Genomic DNA, 14,235 nt, shown 5'->3' on the forward strand with positions numbered 1-14,235 from the left:
TTTCACGTGTTGTTTTTTTATTAACACCAAAATGTGCAGAATCACATTGAGGTGAGGTCTTATTGAGCATGATGTGAAGGACGCAGACGGGAGGGTCCGAGGGCCTTGGGACTCTCCCTGGGCAGAACCTCCACTTTCTGTGAGGGCTGTCCATCAGTGACAGGCCCAGCCCGGTCTGCTCAGAACAGCTGCACACCAGGCCAGGCCAAACCAAACGTGTCAGCAAGCACATCGAGGACCAGAGACACTCCAGCTCATCCAGCTCCCTAGCGGCCTTTTCCATTCGAACCAAAGTCTCTGCTGTCACCCCACCTGGGCAGTGGCTTTGGTGACGAGACCGTGGGCCACCAGGGTACAGGGGCTCAGTCAGGACTGAGGCCATACCCGGCAGTCCCCAAAGAGCAATTAGGGTTTCCTATACTTAAAAAAAAAACTATTTAAAAAGAAATAGCACAAACACTAATTTAAGAACACCAGCACCTATGGGGAGGGCAGAGGCGGCTTTTGAAGCATTTGGTGCCAAAACGAATCATTCCAGATCAGTTACTATCTGGAGTTGAAAAATAAAAAAGATACAAGAAAGCTACATGGGGAACCTCGGACAGATTTTGGGGGGGCTGGTGACAAAGGGGAAAGGATGCACAAGAGGGCGGAGTCTGGGTCTGCTGGGCGCCTGCAGGGCAAGGACCACTTACTTAGATGAGGGACTGAGGTGCAGAGGTCCCACGTCAGGGGCACCGAGACCCCTCAGAGCAGTGTGCCAGGGCTCAGGGGCCATCACACACCGTCCTCTGCCCTCACAGAACAAGGCTCCACATCCAGCCCCTTTCTGAGGTGTGACTGCGGATGCACCTGTGAACATGCCATCTGCCAGGAACGCTTCGTGAGGCCAGGGCCTCCCATCATCCATTGGGCTTGTTGTGCCACAAAGCCAGGGGTTCTCGCCCTTGCAGGGTGCTGGCCGGGGCCCTGCAGGAGTGGCGGCCACACCTGGTTCAGTTCTCACCAGGGCGGCCCCTCCCCCACTGAAGGGTTGGTGACCAGGGAAGGGGCCCGGAGGGAGGGAAGGAGGGAATGCGCTGGGGAAAGGGCAGGAAGTGAGCCCTAAGACCTCAAACACGGGTGTGGAAACAGGCCCTGAGAAGACAGGAGGCCTGGAGAGGAGGGGACTGCCAAGCAGTGGACAAGGGCAGCCCAGCCAGACCACAAGCAGAGGGGACCCCTGAGACACGGAAGCCCTGAGACACACGGACCCCAGAGTATGGGGGCCTAAGGCACAGAGAGGTGGGGGAGACAGATGCCTAAGAAGGGGAGGCTAAGGGTCCAGAGGCAGAGGTTGCAGGCCCAGAGCTGGGGTGGTAAGTCAGAGGGCAGCTGGGGCTGAAGCTCTAAGGGAGGAGAGACCCAGGGGCACGAGGCCAGGAGGGCCGCCTGCTGAGCCTCAGGTGGAGCGGACTCTGGCTGGCTCAGCTAGGTCCCTGGGCTTTGGCTGAGGGCCAAGTGTTCTGCCCGACGGTGATGCAGGCACCTTGGCCTAGGCTGGAAGGCCAGGTGACTCACTTCTTGCTTTTGAATGTACCCAGGATCTTGGGCATGAACTTGCCCACCTTGCTGTCCCTGGCGTCCTCCTCAGCAGGGCCCTCCGCGGCCCCGAGAGCCCCTGGCTCCTCCTTTTTGCAGAAGACCTCAAAGCGGCTGTAGACGCGCTTCTCTTTGCGCATGCTCTCCATGCGGCGCAGGAGCCGGTCGCGTTCCTCTGCGCTGGCAGGCAGCGTGCGGCTCAGCCGGCCTTGGGTCCCCAGGCTGTCCGAGCGGAAGATGGTCGAGCACTTGTCCTTGTCGGACATGTCAGGGGCCAGGCCGCCGGCCACTGGCGAGTGACCCAGCTCTGGGCTGCTGTGGGCCGGGGTTGGGCCCGGGGCGGGAACTCCACGATGCTTCTGGCCGTGGGCGCTGATCTGCTCCAGAATGGCTTTCGTGTCGTCCCGCAAGTTGCTGCTGTACAAGGCATTGGCTGTGGCTGAAGCCACGCGTGCCCGCGGGCCCCGCTCCTCTGCAGCCGCCTCAGTGCTGTCAACCCGGCCTAGGGACGGCCGCTGGGGGCTCTCAGGCTGCCCGTTCTCCTGCGGCGTCGGAAAGCTGCCTTCATTGTCTGCCCGCCGCTCACCCTTGGGGCTCATCAGCTGCCGCAGTCGCGCGGAGCCTTTGCGCAGGACCTCCATGGGGCCACCAACTGCCTCCTCTGTGGGCCCGGCCTTTGGAGACTCCCCGGAGAAGGGAAGGGTGAGGCTGCCCCTGCGCTCAGGCACAGGGGGCACAGGGCTGCCCCTGTGCTCTGGAACAGGAGGCACTGGGCTACCCCTGCGCTCAGGATAGGCAGAAGTGGGGCTCCCCTTCTGCTCAGTAAATCCAGCGGTGGGGCTGCCTCTGCGGGTGGGAAACCCAGGAGTGGGACTCCCCTTGCGCTCCGGGTAGGCTAAGGTGGGGCTCCCTTTTGGCTCAGACTGGTGCCCCCCAGGCCCCTCTGGTGGGGGGCTGTCCCGCCCTTGTGGGGAGGTGGAGTGGCCCTGGGTGGACAGGAAGTGAGAGGGCAGCCGGTCTGTGCCACTGCTGCCCCGGCCCAGCGTGTCCAGCAGCTGGGTGGCGGCGAGAGTGGCAGCTCCCGGCTGTCGCTCCGCCTCCTGGTGCAGCTGCTGTGCGAAGGACTCACGCAGGTCCAGCAGGCAGCTCTCCAGGCTGCGGCGCTCGCTCCCACCGCCGCCACCAGGCGCAGACACCTCCTCCCTCCACGCCTGGGACACGACAGCCTTGCTATGGCTGGCGACTGTGACCGCTGTCCCCACACCGCCAGGGTCTCGAGAGGGGCCCTTGTACTTCTCCAGGAGCTCGGCCACCTTGGTGGAGGCAGCAGAGCGCACGGCTTCATTGCCGGGCCCCAACATCTCGCTGACCGTCTGCTCCTTGTGCAGCAGCTGCACCTTCTCTGCGGAGGCCCCAGCAGCTCCGCCCGTGCCCTCACCCTGCGATGCGCTGAAGATGAGCGAGGAGCGCAGCCGGGAGCTGCGCTGGATCAGCGGGTTCAGGCGTGAGCGGAAAGAGTCCTGCTTGGCCAGGCCCACCTCCTCCGGGCCCTCACGCTCTGGGCCATCGCCGCCACCGCTGCCAGAGCCTGGCGCTGGGCCTTTGCCTGGGAAGGGCGCGGGCACACGGAAGGCCGAGGGAAGCAGGTCCCCAGCAGTCGCCCGACCCCCAGAAACCAGCACGTCATCGTCATAGGCTTCGGTCTCCATGGGTGTGGGCAGGCCCTCGTCGCCAGCGTCCTCGCTGTGACAGCCGCTCAGGTAGGAGGTGAGGCGCCAGTGCCGCAGTCCGGCCCGCCCCTCGGGCCCACCCCTGTGCTCCGGCTCCGGCTCGGGCGCCGTCTCTGGGCCTAGCCTCGTCATCGCTTGGCAAGGGAAGCGCTGGCCCAGGTTGGGGCGAGGGGCCCCGCCGGGTTCCAGACCGCGGGGTCCGGGCCCGAGGGCGGGGTCCGAGCCATGGCGCACCTCCCGTGAGGCACTGGATGGCACGTAGTCCAGCCGCTGGTGTCCGTCCAGGCCGAGCTCTGGAAATCGTGGCCCGCTGCCCAGCATGAATTCGTCGTGGTCTGGGAAGCCAGGGCGGCCGGCCCGCAGCTTCTCGAACAGGCCTTGTGGGCGCGTCGGCGCGAGCTGCGGGTCCCACTGGTAGTGCTGTTGGTAGAGCTGGTCGCGGTGGAAGTGGCTGGTCTGGAAGCGGAGGTCATCGCCGTGGCTGAGGAACGTCTGCCGTGATACCTGCCGCGCGGCCGCGAGATTCTCCACTGCGCCCGCACCGTCGGCGGCTGCATAGCTGTACCTCTTGAAGGCGTCCATCTCTAGGTGCCGTGCCTGAAAGAAGCCCCGCGGGCCCGAGAGCTCCCCGCCTGGCCCGGCCTCTGCGTCCAGCCGTCGTGAGAGCGGCCGCAGCCCCGTGTGCGGCTCCAGGGCACCCCCGGGCATCCGCGAAGACTCCTCTCGGCGAAAGGCCGACAGGAAGTGGCGGTCGGGGTCGAGGAAGGAGGGGAAGCCCAGGCCTTCTTCCCGAGGTGGTGGGAACAAGAGGTGGGCGCGTTTGGGGAAGGAGAAGGGGGTGGGAGCCCCGGGCATCTGGCTGCCCATGAGCGGCCCAGCCCCTGAGTATGGAGCTAGGGCGTAGGTGTCCATGCGAGCCAGCGCCCCGGCCGAGGGTACCAGCGGTTCGGACTGTGCGAAGAGAATGCGGAATTCCTCATCGAAGCTGGAGACCAGCTCGCCCTGGAACACGTGCGCCAGACTCCGGTGGATCTTCTCGAAGGACCACATGAAGCTGGGAGAGGGGTGGGGCCAGTCAGAGGGAGGGGCGAGACCAGCGCGGGGGGGGGCGGGGGGGGCACGGTTGGGAGAGGGGCGGACCACGGGGCTGGGGAAGGGGCGTGGCCGAGCGCGTTAGGGTTAGGGCGCTAGAGAACGTTTTCTGGAGAGGAGGCCCTCGAATGGGGAGGCAAGGGGCTAGGCGCACCTGTAGCTCCCACTCATCACCACGGCACAATCCACCAGGAGGAACTTCTCCTTTACATGGCCCTTGAAGAACTTCCCAGTGCGGCAGTAGTAGGTGGGGCCCGCCACAGTGCGCACGCGCAGGAACTGGGGCGGGAGAGGCGTTAAGGTTCTGCAGAGGGGCCTCACTGCGCCCCTCCTGGTCATCCCCTCCCGCCCTCTGGCCACTCACGTCCACGTGGTGCAGGTTGACCCGGCACTTGTCGGCCATGTCCAGGAAGTGTTGTGCATTCATCTCGTCTAGGAGGATGTAGACTGGGACGCGGCGCGCAGCGGCCTCCAGCACTTCACTGAGAAGATCCACATCGGTGAACATGTCCATCACCACGGCCACCACCTGCAGGGGATGAAGCAGGGACAGAGGCCCGAACCCTCTGCTGTCCCCACCATTCTCTAGCCATACGTTCATGCCCTCCCCACCCCCTGGGAGCCGGGGCAGGTTATCGCTGGATGCCCACAACAGCTACTAGCCCATCGCAGGGGAGTGGGGCCCTGTCATGGAACGGGGGTCAGAAGGAGCCCGTCATTAGAGATGTGGGGTTACTGGTGGCCCATGATGGAGCCCTAGGCAGGCACAGGGCCTGCAGCCTATTGAGGGAGGGCTGTCCTTCAGCTCTAGGGGGGTGTTCAGCTCAGGGCAGAGCCCTGGATGGGGGAGGGGGCAAGGCAAAGCCCCAGGCTCCATTCCTGCACCTGGGAAGGAGTTGCCATCTGGGGAGGAGGGGCGAAGGGGCAGAGGGCAGAGACGGGTCTTTACATCTGAGCTGCTGCCATAGGTCTGTGGTTTAACAGGCTCCCTTTGCTATTTGCCAACTGCTTGGTGTTGGAGGCAGGTCAAGGGCTGGACTAGAGAATTCTCTGAACATTAAGTCCAGGCAAGGAGGGGCCCCAACCATCAGAGCCCATTTGCTTCTGGGCACCAGCCATGACCCTGGGTAGGCAAACCTGTGCAGTCTGCAGCTTGTGATAACCAAACCACTGACGACCCTGGAAGAAGTCTGCCAGGGAGCCCTCATTACGGCTTGAGGGCTGGAGAGGCTTGGCCAGCCAGTCCTGGCCCCACCCTTGCCCCCTAAACTGGCATGCTTGTATTTCTCCTTCACTCTCATACTCCTACTCATGCTTCAACATCCAGTGCAGGCTGCCCTTCCCCACTGCCCACGGAGCCTGGGACCGCACACCTGCTGGGCAGAGCGGATCATCCTTCGAGCCTCATCCTTGATGCTGGGGCTGTCAGGTGGCGGTGGCTGAACCAGTGTGGTGACTTCAGTGCCCTGGAAGCCAAAGGTCAGGGGCCACCCCAGGTCGAGTTCAGGCACTGCCTGGTCGGAATTCACAGGCCAGTAAGTACCGGAGGAGCCATCGAAGTCCAAATTGGGGGGGCTGCCGTCGGGGGGCTCGGGGGCAACATGCTGCGGGGGCCGCAGGTGGCGGCTCACGTGCTCCAGCTCCTCGGGGCACAGGAAAGCGGGTGCCCCCTCGGATGCAAGGAAGCGGCTGTATGCCTCTGGCCCGCCCTCAGCCAGCGCGTCCACGGCCAGGCGGTAGTACTCTTTGTAGTGTGGGGGCAGGTACCCAGGTGCCAGTGGGTTGTCCCCCTGGGAGGAGCTCTGGGAGCGACGGGCCATGTCGGGGCCAGGGACCTGGGGGAAGGGCAGGGAGATGCATTACAGGGGGAGGGGCTCTGGGCCCACCCCTCCACATACATGTGGACACATCATAGCAGCGGCTGTCAGTGACCCTGGGTGGGCTATGGAGGTCAGCCCGCGCCTGGAGGTCTTCCAGGGCACTCCCAGACCCTGGCATGCCCCCTAGTTGGTGGAACATCATAACACATGCCCGTTGTCTCTTGTGGCTCTCGTGGTAGGGCTGGCCCTCCTCTCACCAGGGGCCAGGAGGCACCCTGGGCCCCAGCTTCCAGGCAGGGGTTCCGGCTCCACATGGGCCTGACTCAGGACTACTTTATGGCCTCTGTGGCCCAAGGCACTTCTGCTTTGTGGACTCCTTCCTCCATTAAAAAAAAATGATATGACAGTTGTTATAAAGAAAATATAAATATAATATAGACTGTATTAATATATTTATTTTTTTTCTGATTTTATGACATGAATGCATTTTGTGGCTCCTGGCACTGTGATACTGGACAAGTTGGGGCACTGCCTGTGTCTCTGCCCCTAGAGCCGGGGGACCCTGGACCACTCCCTGTGGCCTGTTCCCTCCACTGTACAATGCAGCTGTCTCAGCCAGAAAGAATGCAATTTTGTGATCTGCAGCAACATAGATGGACTTGAAGGGCTTATACTAGGTGAAATAAGTCAGAGAAAAACAAATACTGTATAATATCATATATATGTGGAATCTAAAAAAAAATACAACTAGTGAATATAACAAAAAAGAAACAGACTCACACATATACAGAACAAACCAGTGGTTACCAGTGTATGTGGGGGAGCAGGAGGTGCAAAGTGCTTAGTGTAAGACAGGCTCAAGGATGTACTGGACAATGTGGGAATACAGCCAATGTTTTGTAGTAACTGTAAATGGAGTGTTCCCTTTAAAAATTTAATTAAAAGCTTTTTTGAATGCAGCTGTCAGGGTTGACCTGATAGCACACATGGCCCAAGGCGACCTCAGTGCACAGAGCCTGGCCACCCCCCGACCTGTGCTACAGGGCCTCACACGCAGCCCCACAACCCACTTGCCGACCTTGGAGCCCTCTGACCCGTCCACCATACCGTCCTAGACACCTCCCTAGGCTGCACCCCTGGCACACCCCTCCCCCTCCCCAGGCCTGAACTTCACCTTCTGGCAGGAGCTTAGAGGCCTGTCCCTGCCAAGCCGGGACCCTGGGGCAGCAGTAACCTTCCAAGTTCCTGGTCACTGCTCACTTGTCCTCAGCTCCAGGTGAGCCTCTCCGCCTTCACTGCTCCCCCAACTTCACACCATCAGCCACACCCCACTGGCTCCACTCCAGCCCACCTGCCTCCAAAGGGCCTGCATGGGAGCCTGGCCTGGGGGAACACGGGTCCTGGAAGGCCAGGTGGGGGTCTTTATTTGGCTCCTAGGACCCATCTCCCTAGGACCCCTGAAATACCTGGATGCTCATCTCCCTAATCTGGAAGGAGGGTCGCAGGAAGCTGATCCTGTCTGGTTTGTGGCTTCCTGAATGTGGCCCGACAGGCAGAGTGCCCCCAGCCCCTGTAGGTGCAGCTGGACATCGCTGAATGGACAGGGTCAGTGGCCCACTGGAGACAGTTGGGGGAGTCGGGATGACTTGGGGAATCTTTCCTGTCTGCCCTCCTGGGAGAAGTGGCGTGGAGGTGGGGGTGGGGGACGCCCCCGTGTGTATTCAGTCACACCCGGTGGAGAGGCTACTTGGTCTGATTGAGGAAAACCTGCTGTGCCTAAGAGGGGGCACTGCCCACTGGCGTATCTGGGTACAAATGGGGTGGCCATGCGTCCTCACTGCACCAGGACCAGATGCAGGCTGACCACACGAGTGTACGTAGTGTGGGCCTGTTTGCACCAGGGTCCTGACCCTGTGTGTGACCACAGGGTGTGTGTTATCTTGAACTGTATCTGACTGGGGAGGGGGCGCTATCCAGCTGACAACCCTTGAGGGTGCCGCTTGCCACGTCGGGGAGACATACTGGAAGGGACCTCCTTCCCTCCTCCTTCACTGGGGAAGGGAATCAACTCCAAGTATCCAGGCTGCATGCAGAGGGGGTGGGGGATCCGAGGGTGGGGACTGGCCCGTCCTGAGGGAGTGTGAAGGGGGCCCTGCCCAGTTGCATGAAGCCACACGCGGGGCCCTGACCACCTTAGGCCTCTGCCTGTCTCCTTTCACAGGTCCACATGCCCCTGACCTGTGGGCCCGGCAGTGGCCACTCCCAGCTATGGGAACCCCAACAGCTGCCTCTCCACCTTTGCCTACCAACGCTGGCCTGAAGGGAGGGAAGGGCGCTTATCCCACCCAGGCTGATGACTCAGCAGGAATCCCGCTCTTTGGCTGCTGACCTCTGACCTCAGATAGAGCCGACAAAGTCTCCAGGCAGGGCCCTCAGGGCTCTAGTGGGCTCCTGAACCAGGGACCTCCGGCGGAAGTCTTTCCCGCGGGCAGGCCTGGGGTTTTATCCAGAGGGACGGATCTGGGGCACAAGGTGGGCGGGCCCTGCGCCAGGCAGGCAGGGGCTTTAGGCTGCAGGAGGAGGACGGGGCTGGGATTCCCGCAGAGGAGGCTCCTGGTCTGAAAGTGGGTGAGCTGCAGCTTTCCAGTGCACACTGCAGAGCCAAAGGGGGTGACTGAACTCCGGGAAGTTAAGCTGCCTGGGCCAAGAGTCCCGTCCACCCGTCCAGTCCAGGGACTTGGGCGCCAGGGAACCGTGCGCCCCACGGAGGGAACCATACAGAGCTCTGGTCACGCGGGCCACCCCCAGTCCACGGCGGCCTAGAAGGGGCACCCCCAGGAAGGGTCTAGGCCAGGCCCGGCACGCTCTCCAGACTCCAGCGAGGCCACGAGGGTAGGAGCAAGGCGGGGCGTCCTGGGCTGGCTCGATCTGGGCCCGGGGCCCCTTCCCACTCGCTTCTCTTGGGCCGGCGTCGGGCGAGGGCGCCCGCGATCGCACCAGCACACGCGGCCGTGGCGCCCCCTCGGCCCCAACTCCGGCAGACCCTGCCTGACCCCCTCGCGCGCGGCCGCGCTCCCACTGCCTCGCTCTGGGTCGCGCCGACGCAGCCCAGGTGCGGGCGGGTTGGCCGCCCAGGTGAGGCCGCGCCGGGGGGCCCGACTGTGCCGACCCCGCCCCACCCCGCCGCAGCCTCCCCCTCCGCGCGCCCCGCCCGGCCGGAGCCCGGGAAGGGGGCCCTACCTGGCCAGGTGCGCGGGGTCTCGGGACAAGGGCAGCAGGAGCCGACCGCCGCCCAGCGGCTTCGCGGTCCGGTCGGTCCGGCAGCCACTCCCTGCCGCGGCCCGCCCGCCGCGCGGCCTGATTCACGCGCCCGCCCCCGCCCCGCCCGCCGCCCCTGCCGCCTGCCTGCCCGGGCAGCACCTGGGGGCGGGGCGGCCCCACCCGCGGCGCGCCCGAATTCCTCCGCCGCCCGCCCGCCGCCGCAGCTCCCGGGACCCTCGCCGAACCCCCCACGGCGGAACGGCCCGGGACCCCGGCCCGGGACCCCGGGAGACCGCTGAGGCCCCGACTTCCGGGGCCCCGCGTCCCCAGGCGCCCATCTGTTCGCCGAAGGCTCGAGGGCCCTAAGCCTGACCCTTGACCCTCGCCCCGGAAGTCGGGGTGACTCGGAAGTTCCGGCTAGTCGCTAGGAAACGGGCCAGCCCGACGCGGGGGGCGGTGCTTCCGGCCTTGCCTACGAGTTGGGGGAGGCAGGTGAAGCAGGTGAGACCTTGAGGGCGGCGCGGAGCCCTGGGCAGGGCAGTGCCGGGCCTGGGGGCCTGTGAGTACAGAGTGCCCCCCACCACACAGGGACAGCCCCACCCCCGCACACTCTGATGCCCACAGGTATCCGGGACCCTACACGCGTATAGGAGACCCACTGCACACGGGGGACACTTCCCCACGCCAGTCCCCTCCCCGCACTGGCACACCCACACACATGTAGCACACACCTGTGGACAGGAACTGTACAGGCCTATAGGGACCTGCACACACAAGGGACTCCACACACACACACACTGACCCCCACTTACATGGGACCCCCGCTCCCGATGCACATAGAAACCCAGGTCCATATAGGACCCTACAAGCACATGGAGGCCTGCACCTGCTGTACTCAGGCGCACGCCAGCGTCCACACGTACAGGACGCTTTGCTGCACAGGCTCTGCACACAAGCAGGGCCATCCGCCACAGAACCCTGCAACGTACAGGCACCTATGTGAGCACCCAGAGTCCCTCAGAAACCGGGGGCCCTGCAAGTCCCTGAGCCCCGCACACTCCCGCCACACTTGTGTACATGCACGCATACACACTCACACTCCCTTCCTTAGCTGCCCCAGCCCCCCAGCCTCCCCCACAAACACTTCAGATTCCTCCTCAGAACCCCAGTTCCCCATCAGACCCTCTCTGAGGGGCCCTAACACGACGCAGGCCCCGCCCAGCCCTCGACCATGTGCCCAAGCCCATGGCAGCACCTGCCGCTGCCCTCCCACCTCAAGCTCTGTCCCTCCCCCGCCATAGTGCCCATCCATTTCAGCCAGTCTCCGGTCACCTTGTCCCAACTTTCAGGGTCATTCCCAGTTGCATTTGCTCCTTCCCCAAACTCTCAGTGACATCCACGGTGGGAACACAGGTGTGCGCTCAGGCAGCACCTAGGCAGCAGTGCTGCGGGGGAGGGGGGCAGCAACACAGCCTGGGGCAGGGGAGGCCCCCCTGGGGAAATGAATCTGGGGGTCAGCCGAGTGGGCCAGGGAGAGGGGTGTTGCTCCCGGGCCCTGACAAAACCTCCTGCCAAGGCCAAGACAAGAGAGGGGTGGGGTGTGGGGGGAGGGCTGGGGGCAGCAGGGGCACAGAGGCTTCTGCAAGGCCAGGTCGGCTCAGGCTGCTGTTTAAGACGAAGCTGGCTCAGCCTAGTGGTCTGCAGCCAGGAGATGGGTACCAGACATCAATCCTGGGGTAAGGATGGGTGAGCCAGGCTGAGGGGACAGGGACGTGAGGGCAAGGGGGACAAGCTGTGGCCAGATGTTCTTGCCAAGTGTTCCCACCCAAGCTACTGGGCATGCACACGCCAAGAACCAGGGGCAGGCGGGCGGGCAAGGAAGCCGGCAGGATGCTGCGTTTGGGGGTGATCCTGTGTTCCCCAGTTTGGCACCTGCTGTCTGTTCCTGCAGGTCCATGTGATACTGTCCCCACTGCCTCTGCCACTCTGAGCACACCCTCCGACCTTCCCCTCACCCAGGAGAATGAGCAGTAAGAAGGGGGGACCCAGAGCTGCACCAGGGAAGTCCTTCCCCAGAGCCAAGCCACGGGCCCCTGCCGGTGAGTGTGAGCCCTCTGACCTCCAGCCTGGCTCGGACTCTGACTTGTGACACCTGCTGTGCAGCAGCCCAGGGAGACCCTTCCCTGAGACAGAGGGGTCAGAGCTCAGGTGTCCCTTCAGGATTCGGACCCTGGGACTGTACCCCTGGGCTTGGGTCCCGAGGGCGGTGTTCAGAGCATAACTTTAGGGCATGTGGAGACAGGCAGCAGGCCTGTGGGGACTGAATATAGGTTCTGAAACATCAGGGCTTGAACCCACGATGGGGACTCTGAGACAGTGCGCGGTCCCCTCTGGCCCTCTGCACCACCGAGGCCATGCTGTGCTGTTCCTTGTCTGCTGCTCCCTCAGGCCATGCTGTCTTTAGCCACTTCCAGGCTGAAAGGTGACAGCTTGCCCTTGGCTCAGTCCCTCCATGGGCTAGGAGGAAGTGCATCTCCTCCCATGTCCACCCTGACCCACGGTCGCTCTTCTCTGAGTCCCATTTTTTCTGTCACAGCACTCGTGTGAGTTCTTTGCTAAGCTGCCAACACCTTCTAGGCTGTGGCTAGGGGTCCTCCCTGTACACACTCCTGTACTGGGGTCTATGCTCGGTAGGGGATACCTACCCTGTTCCCCAGCTTCAGCCCCCCTGCCTGAGCGGGCCTGGACCTCAGAGGCCTCCCAGATCCCCAGACCTGGCGGGATGGTGGTGCCCACTCTTCCACGCCAAGCTGGGTTAGACCCTAGCTCCCCAAAATAGCCCCAGCTGCGTCTGAGGCGGCAGCGCTCCTGGAATGAGGATGATGGCTCAGGTGGCTTCCGCCATCTCATCTCAAGCCCTGGGAACAGGCTCTGCAATAAACAGTAGGCTGGGCAGGTGGCCAGGAAGCTGTGTCGGGCGGGGGAGGGGATGCTGGTCCTGCCTGCTGACTGTCCAACTGGGCTCGGGACCTGGCCCTCACCCCACATGTCCCAAACGCTGTGCTGGACAGTTCCTGCCCCGGCCCACCTGGCCAGGATGCCTGGGTGCTCTGCAGAGACACCTCTGCCTCAGTTTCCCTGAACAGCCCCCTCCTGGGCTCCCTCTGCCTTCTAGCATCGGGCCAGCCCGGGAGGGCTTCCTGTCGAGTGGTCCTTGCAGTGCCCCGTGCAGTGGGCACCAGCCTCACTTTGGGCCACAGATGTGCCGCGGGTTGTTGCCATGGTCGCCATACCCCTGAGATGGTCAGCCTCCTCCACCCCAGTCCCCTCCAGGCCTTACCGGGTCTTGGGTCTGCAGCGCCTCAAGGCCCTCGCTGCGGAGCTGCTCCAAGGCCAGGGCTAGCTCCAGCCCCTCCATGCGCACCCAGGCCTGCTGCTCCTGGAGCTGCTGCAGCCAGAGCTGCTCCTCCTGCCACAGCCGCATGTGCAGCTGGGCCTGCCGACGCCGGTCCTCCAGCAGCAGCTGCTCCTGGGCCAGGCACAGCTCGACCTCGTGGAGCCTCAGCAGCTCCGGGCCCAGGCCTGGCACCAGGCCGCCCACCCCGTAGCCCTCCATGTCCGCAGCGGGCACAAGCACCAGCTCGGACCCCACGGCAGCGGCCTGCTCCGGCCTCTCGGCTTCCTGTGGCTGCTCTGGTCTGGCCACCTTGGGGTGCCCCCGGGGAGCCAGCTTGCTGCTGGTCACGTGCCCTGCGGGGGCCACCCCCGCCTCGTCCCCCAGGCACCCTGGGGCGGGGGGCGGGGGCCTGGCCTCAGGGCCCTGCTGCCCCGTGGCCTTCTGTGCCCTGCCCGCCCTCCTGGGCCGGGGTTTGCGAGCTCTACTTCGTTTGCCAGACATGCCCCCGATCTGGTGCCTGTTTTACCAGGTGTCTGCTCCTCGGGGGCCCCGGCTCATCTGCTGGCCGGCCTCGGTCAGGCAGGCCCAGGGGGCTCCCCAGAGAGGCCACAGTGGGCCCTCCGCTCCTGCGGCCCCTCGTGTCTGCCCTTCCCCTGGGCTGGCACCCTGGCTGAGGCGCTGGCCCGGGCTCTGTCTGTGGGCCTCACAGACCCACTCCGCGGGCTGGGCCACGCCAGGGAGTTTATAGGGACTTGGCGGCGCGGTGGCTCACCCGGCGCGAGGCTGACTAACGCGCTGACACGGCGCAGGGCTGCTGGGGCACAGGCCTCTTCGGCCAGACTGGGAGGGAGACTGAGAGAAACCGGAGGAGGCGACTCGGCAGCCAGACTGCGGGCTGTGTTTCGGGACGCGTCTGGTCCTGCCCTGGGCGGGCACCGGTGCCCCCCCACCCCGTCCCACCCCGTCCTCCCCTGCTCCCGGGAAACTCCAGCTGCAGCCCACGGGGCTTGGAGCCGTGTCCCAGGCTGCACCAACCATCCAGGCAGGGTGCTCACTGGTTACAGACTGCTCTAACCCAACTGCCACAGGAGCCCCTGGCCCCAGCCCACAGCCAGTATGGCTGGAGAAAACCACCTGGCGGGTGGGGGGAGCTGCGGGGCTGGGGTGGGGTGGGGTGGCGTTCTGTGCAGTTGATGGACCCACTGCCCCCTCTGGGGGAGACTTCCGCTGGGGTCCAGGGGCTGGGGGTGGGGGCGGGCAGGGTGGGTGCCAGGGACTTGGTGGAAGAGGCTGGACGTTGGAAGGCCCAGATGGCATTTAGTGGACTGACATGGGGCAGTAAGGAAGAGGCCGG

The 14,235-nt window shown here is 64.2% G+C and overlaps 2 protein-coding genes across 8 annotated transcripts in view; one reads left to right on the forward strand and one right to left on the reverse strand.

Annotated features, from left to right (window-relative positions):
• On the reverse strand, positions 1 to 13,338 carry FAM83H (family with sequence similarity 83 member H). 2 transcript variants are annotated; one of them, XM_006045174.4, is made up of 5 exons: positions 12,825 to 13,338; positions 5,777 to 6,238; positions 4,768 to 4,932; positions 4,558 to 4,682; positions 1 to 4,365 (listed from the first exon to the last, which is right to left on the reverse strand). In XM_006045174.4, exons 1-5 carry the CDS (start codon positions 13,098 to 13,100, stop codon positions 1,557 to 1,559), a joined length of 3,837 nt encoding a protein of 1,278 aa, XP_006045236.3. In that variant the 5' UTR covers positions 13,101 to 13,338; the 3' UTR covers positions 1 to 1,556. The 2 variants fall into 2 exon arrangements, with proteins under 2 accessions (XP_006045236.3, XP_025120673.2); XM_025264888.3 differs by lacking the exon at positions 12,825 to 13,338 and adding an exon at positions 9,464 to 9,619.
• IQANK1 (IQ motif and ankyrin repeat containing 1) overlaps positions 8,985 to 14,235 on the forward strand; it is a 23,413-nt gene continuing 18,162 nt past the window's right edge. For 3 of the 6 annotated variants that reach the window (XM_044928402.2, XM_044928405.2, XM_044928404.2), the window contains exons 1-2: positions 9,847 to 9,985; positions 11,436 to 11,583. In XM_044928402.2, coding sequence (XP_044784337.2) covers positions 11,508 to 11,583 — 76 coding nt within the window. In that variant the 5' untranslated portion in view covers positions 9,847 to 9,985; positions 11,436 to 11,507. Of the gene's footprint in view, positions 9,116 to 9,846; positions 9,986 to 11,435; positions 11,584 to 14,235 lie in introns of those variants that run through there. The other 3 variants (XM_044928403.2, XM_044928408.2, XM_025264760.3) reach the window with 3 other exon arrangements.

The sequence above is a fragment of the Bubalus bubalis genome, chromosome 15 (assembly GCF_019923935.1).
Source record: "Bubalus bubalis isolate 160015118507 breed Murrah chromosome 15, NDDB_SH_1, whole genome shotgun sequence".
NCBI classification, from domain to species: Eukaryota; Metazoa; Chordata; class Mammalia; order Artiodactyla; family Bovidae; genus Bubalus; species Bubalus bubalis.

Coding starts and splice junctions, on each gene's coding strand:
- FAM83H (XM_006045174.4), bottom strand. CDS start 13,100: ATGGAGGGCTACGGGGTGGGCGGCCTGGTGCCAGGCCTGGGCCCGGAG. Junction 6,239..12,824: donor CGCTGCAGACCCAAGACCCG/GTAAGGCCTGGA, acceptor CCCTTCCCCCAG/GTCCCTGGCCCCGACATGGC. Junction 4,933..5,776: donor TGATCCGCTCTGCCCAGCAG/GTGTGCGGTCCC, acceptor CATCCCCTGCAG/GTGGTGGCCGTGGTGATGGA.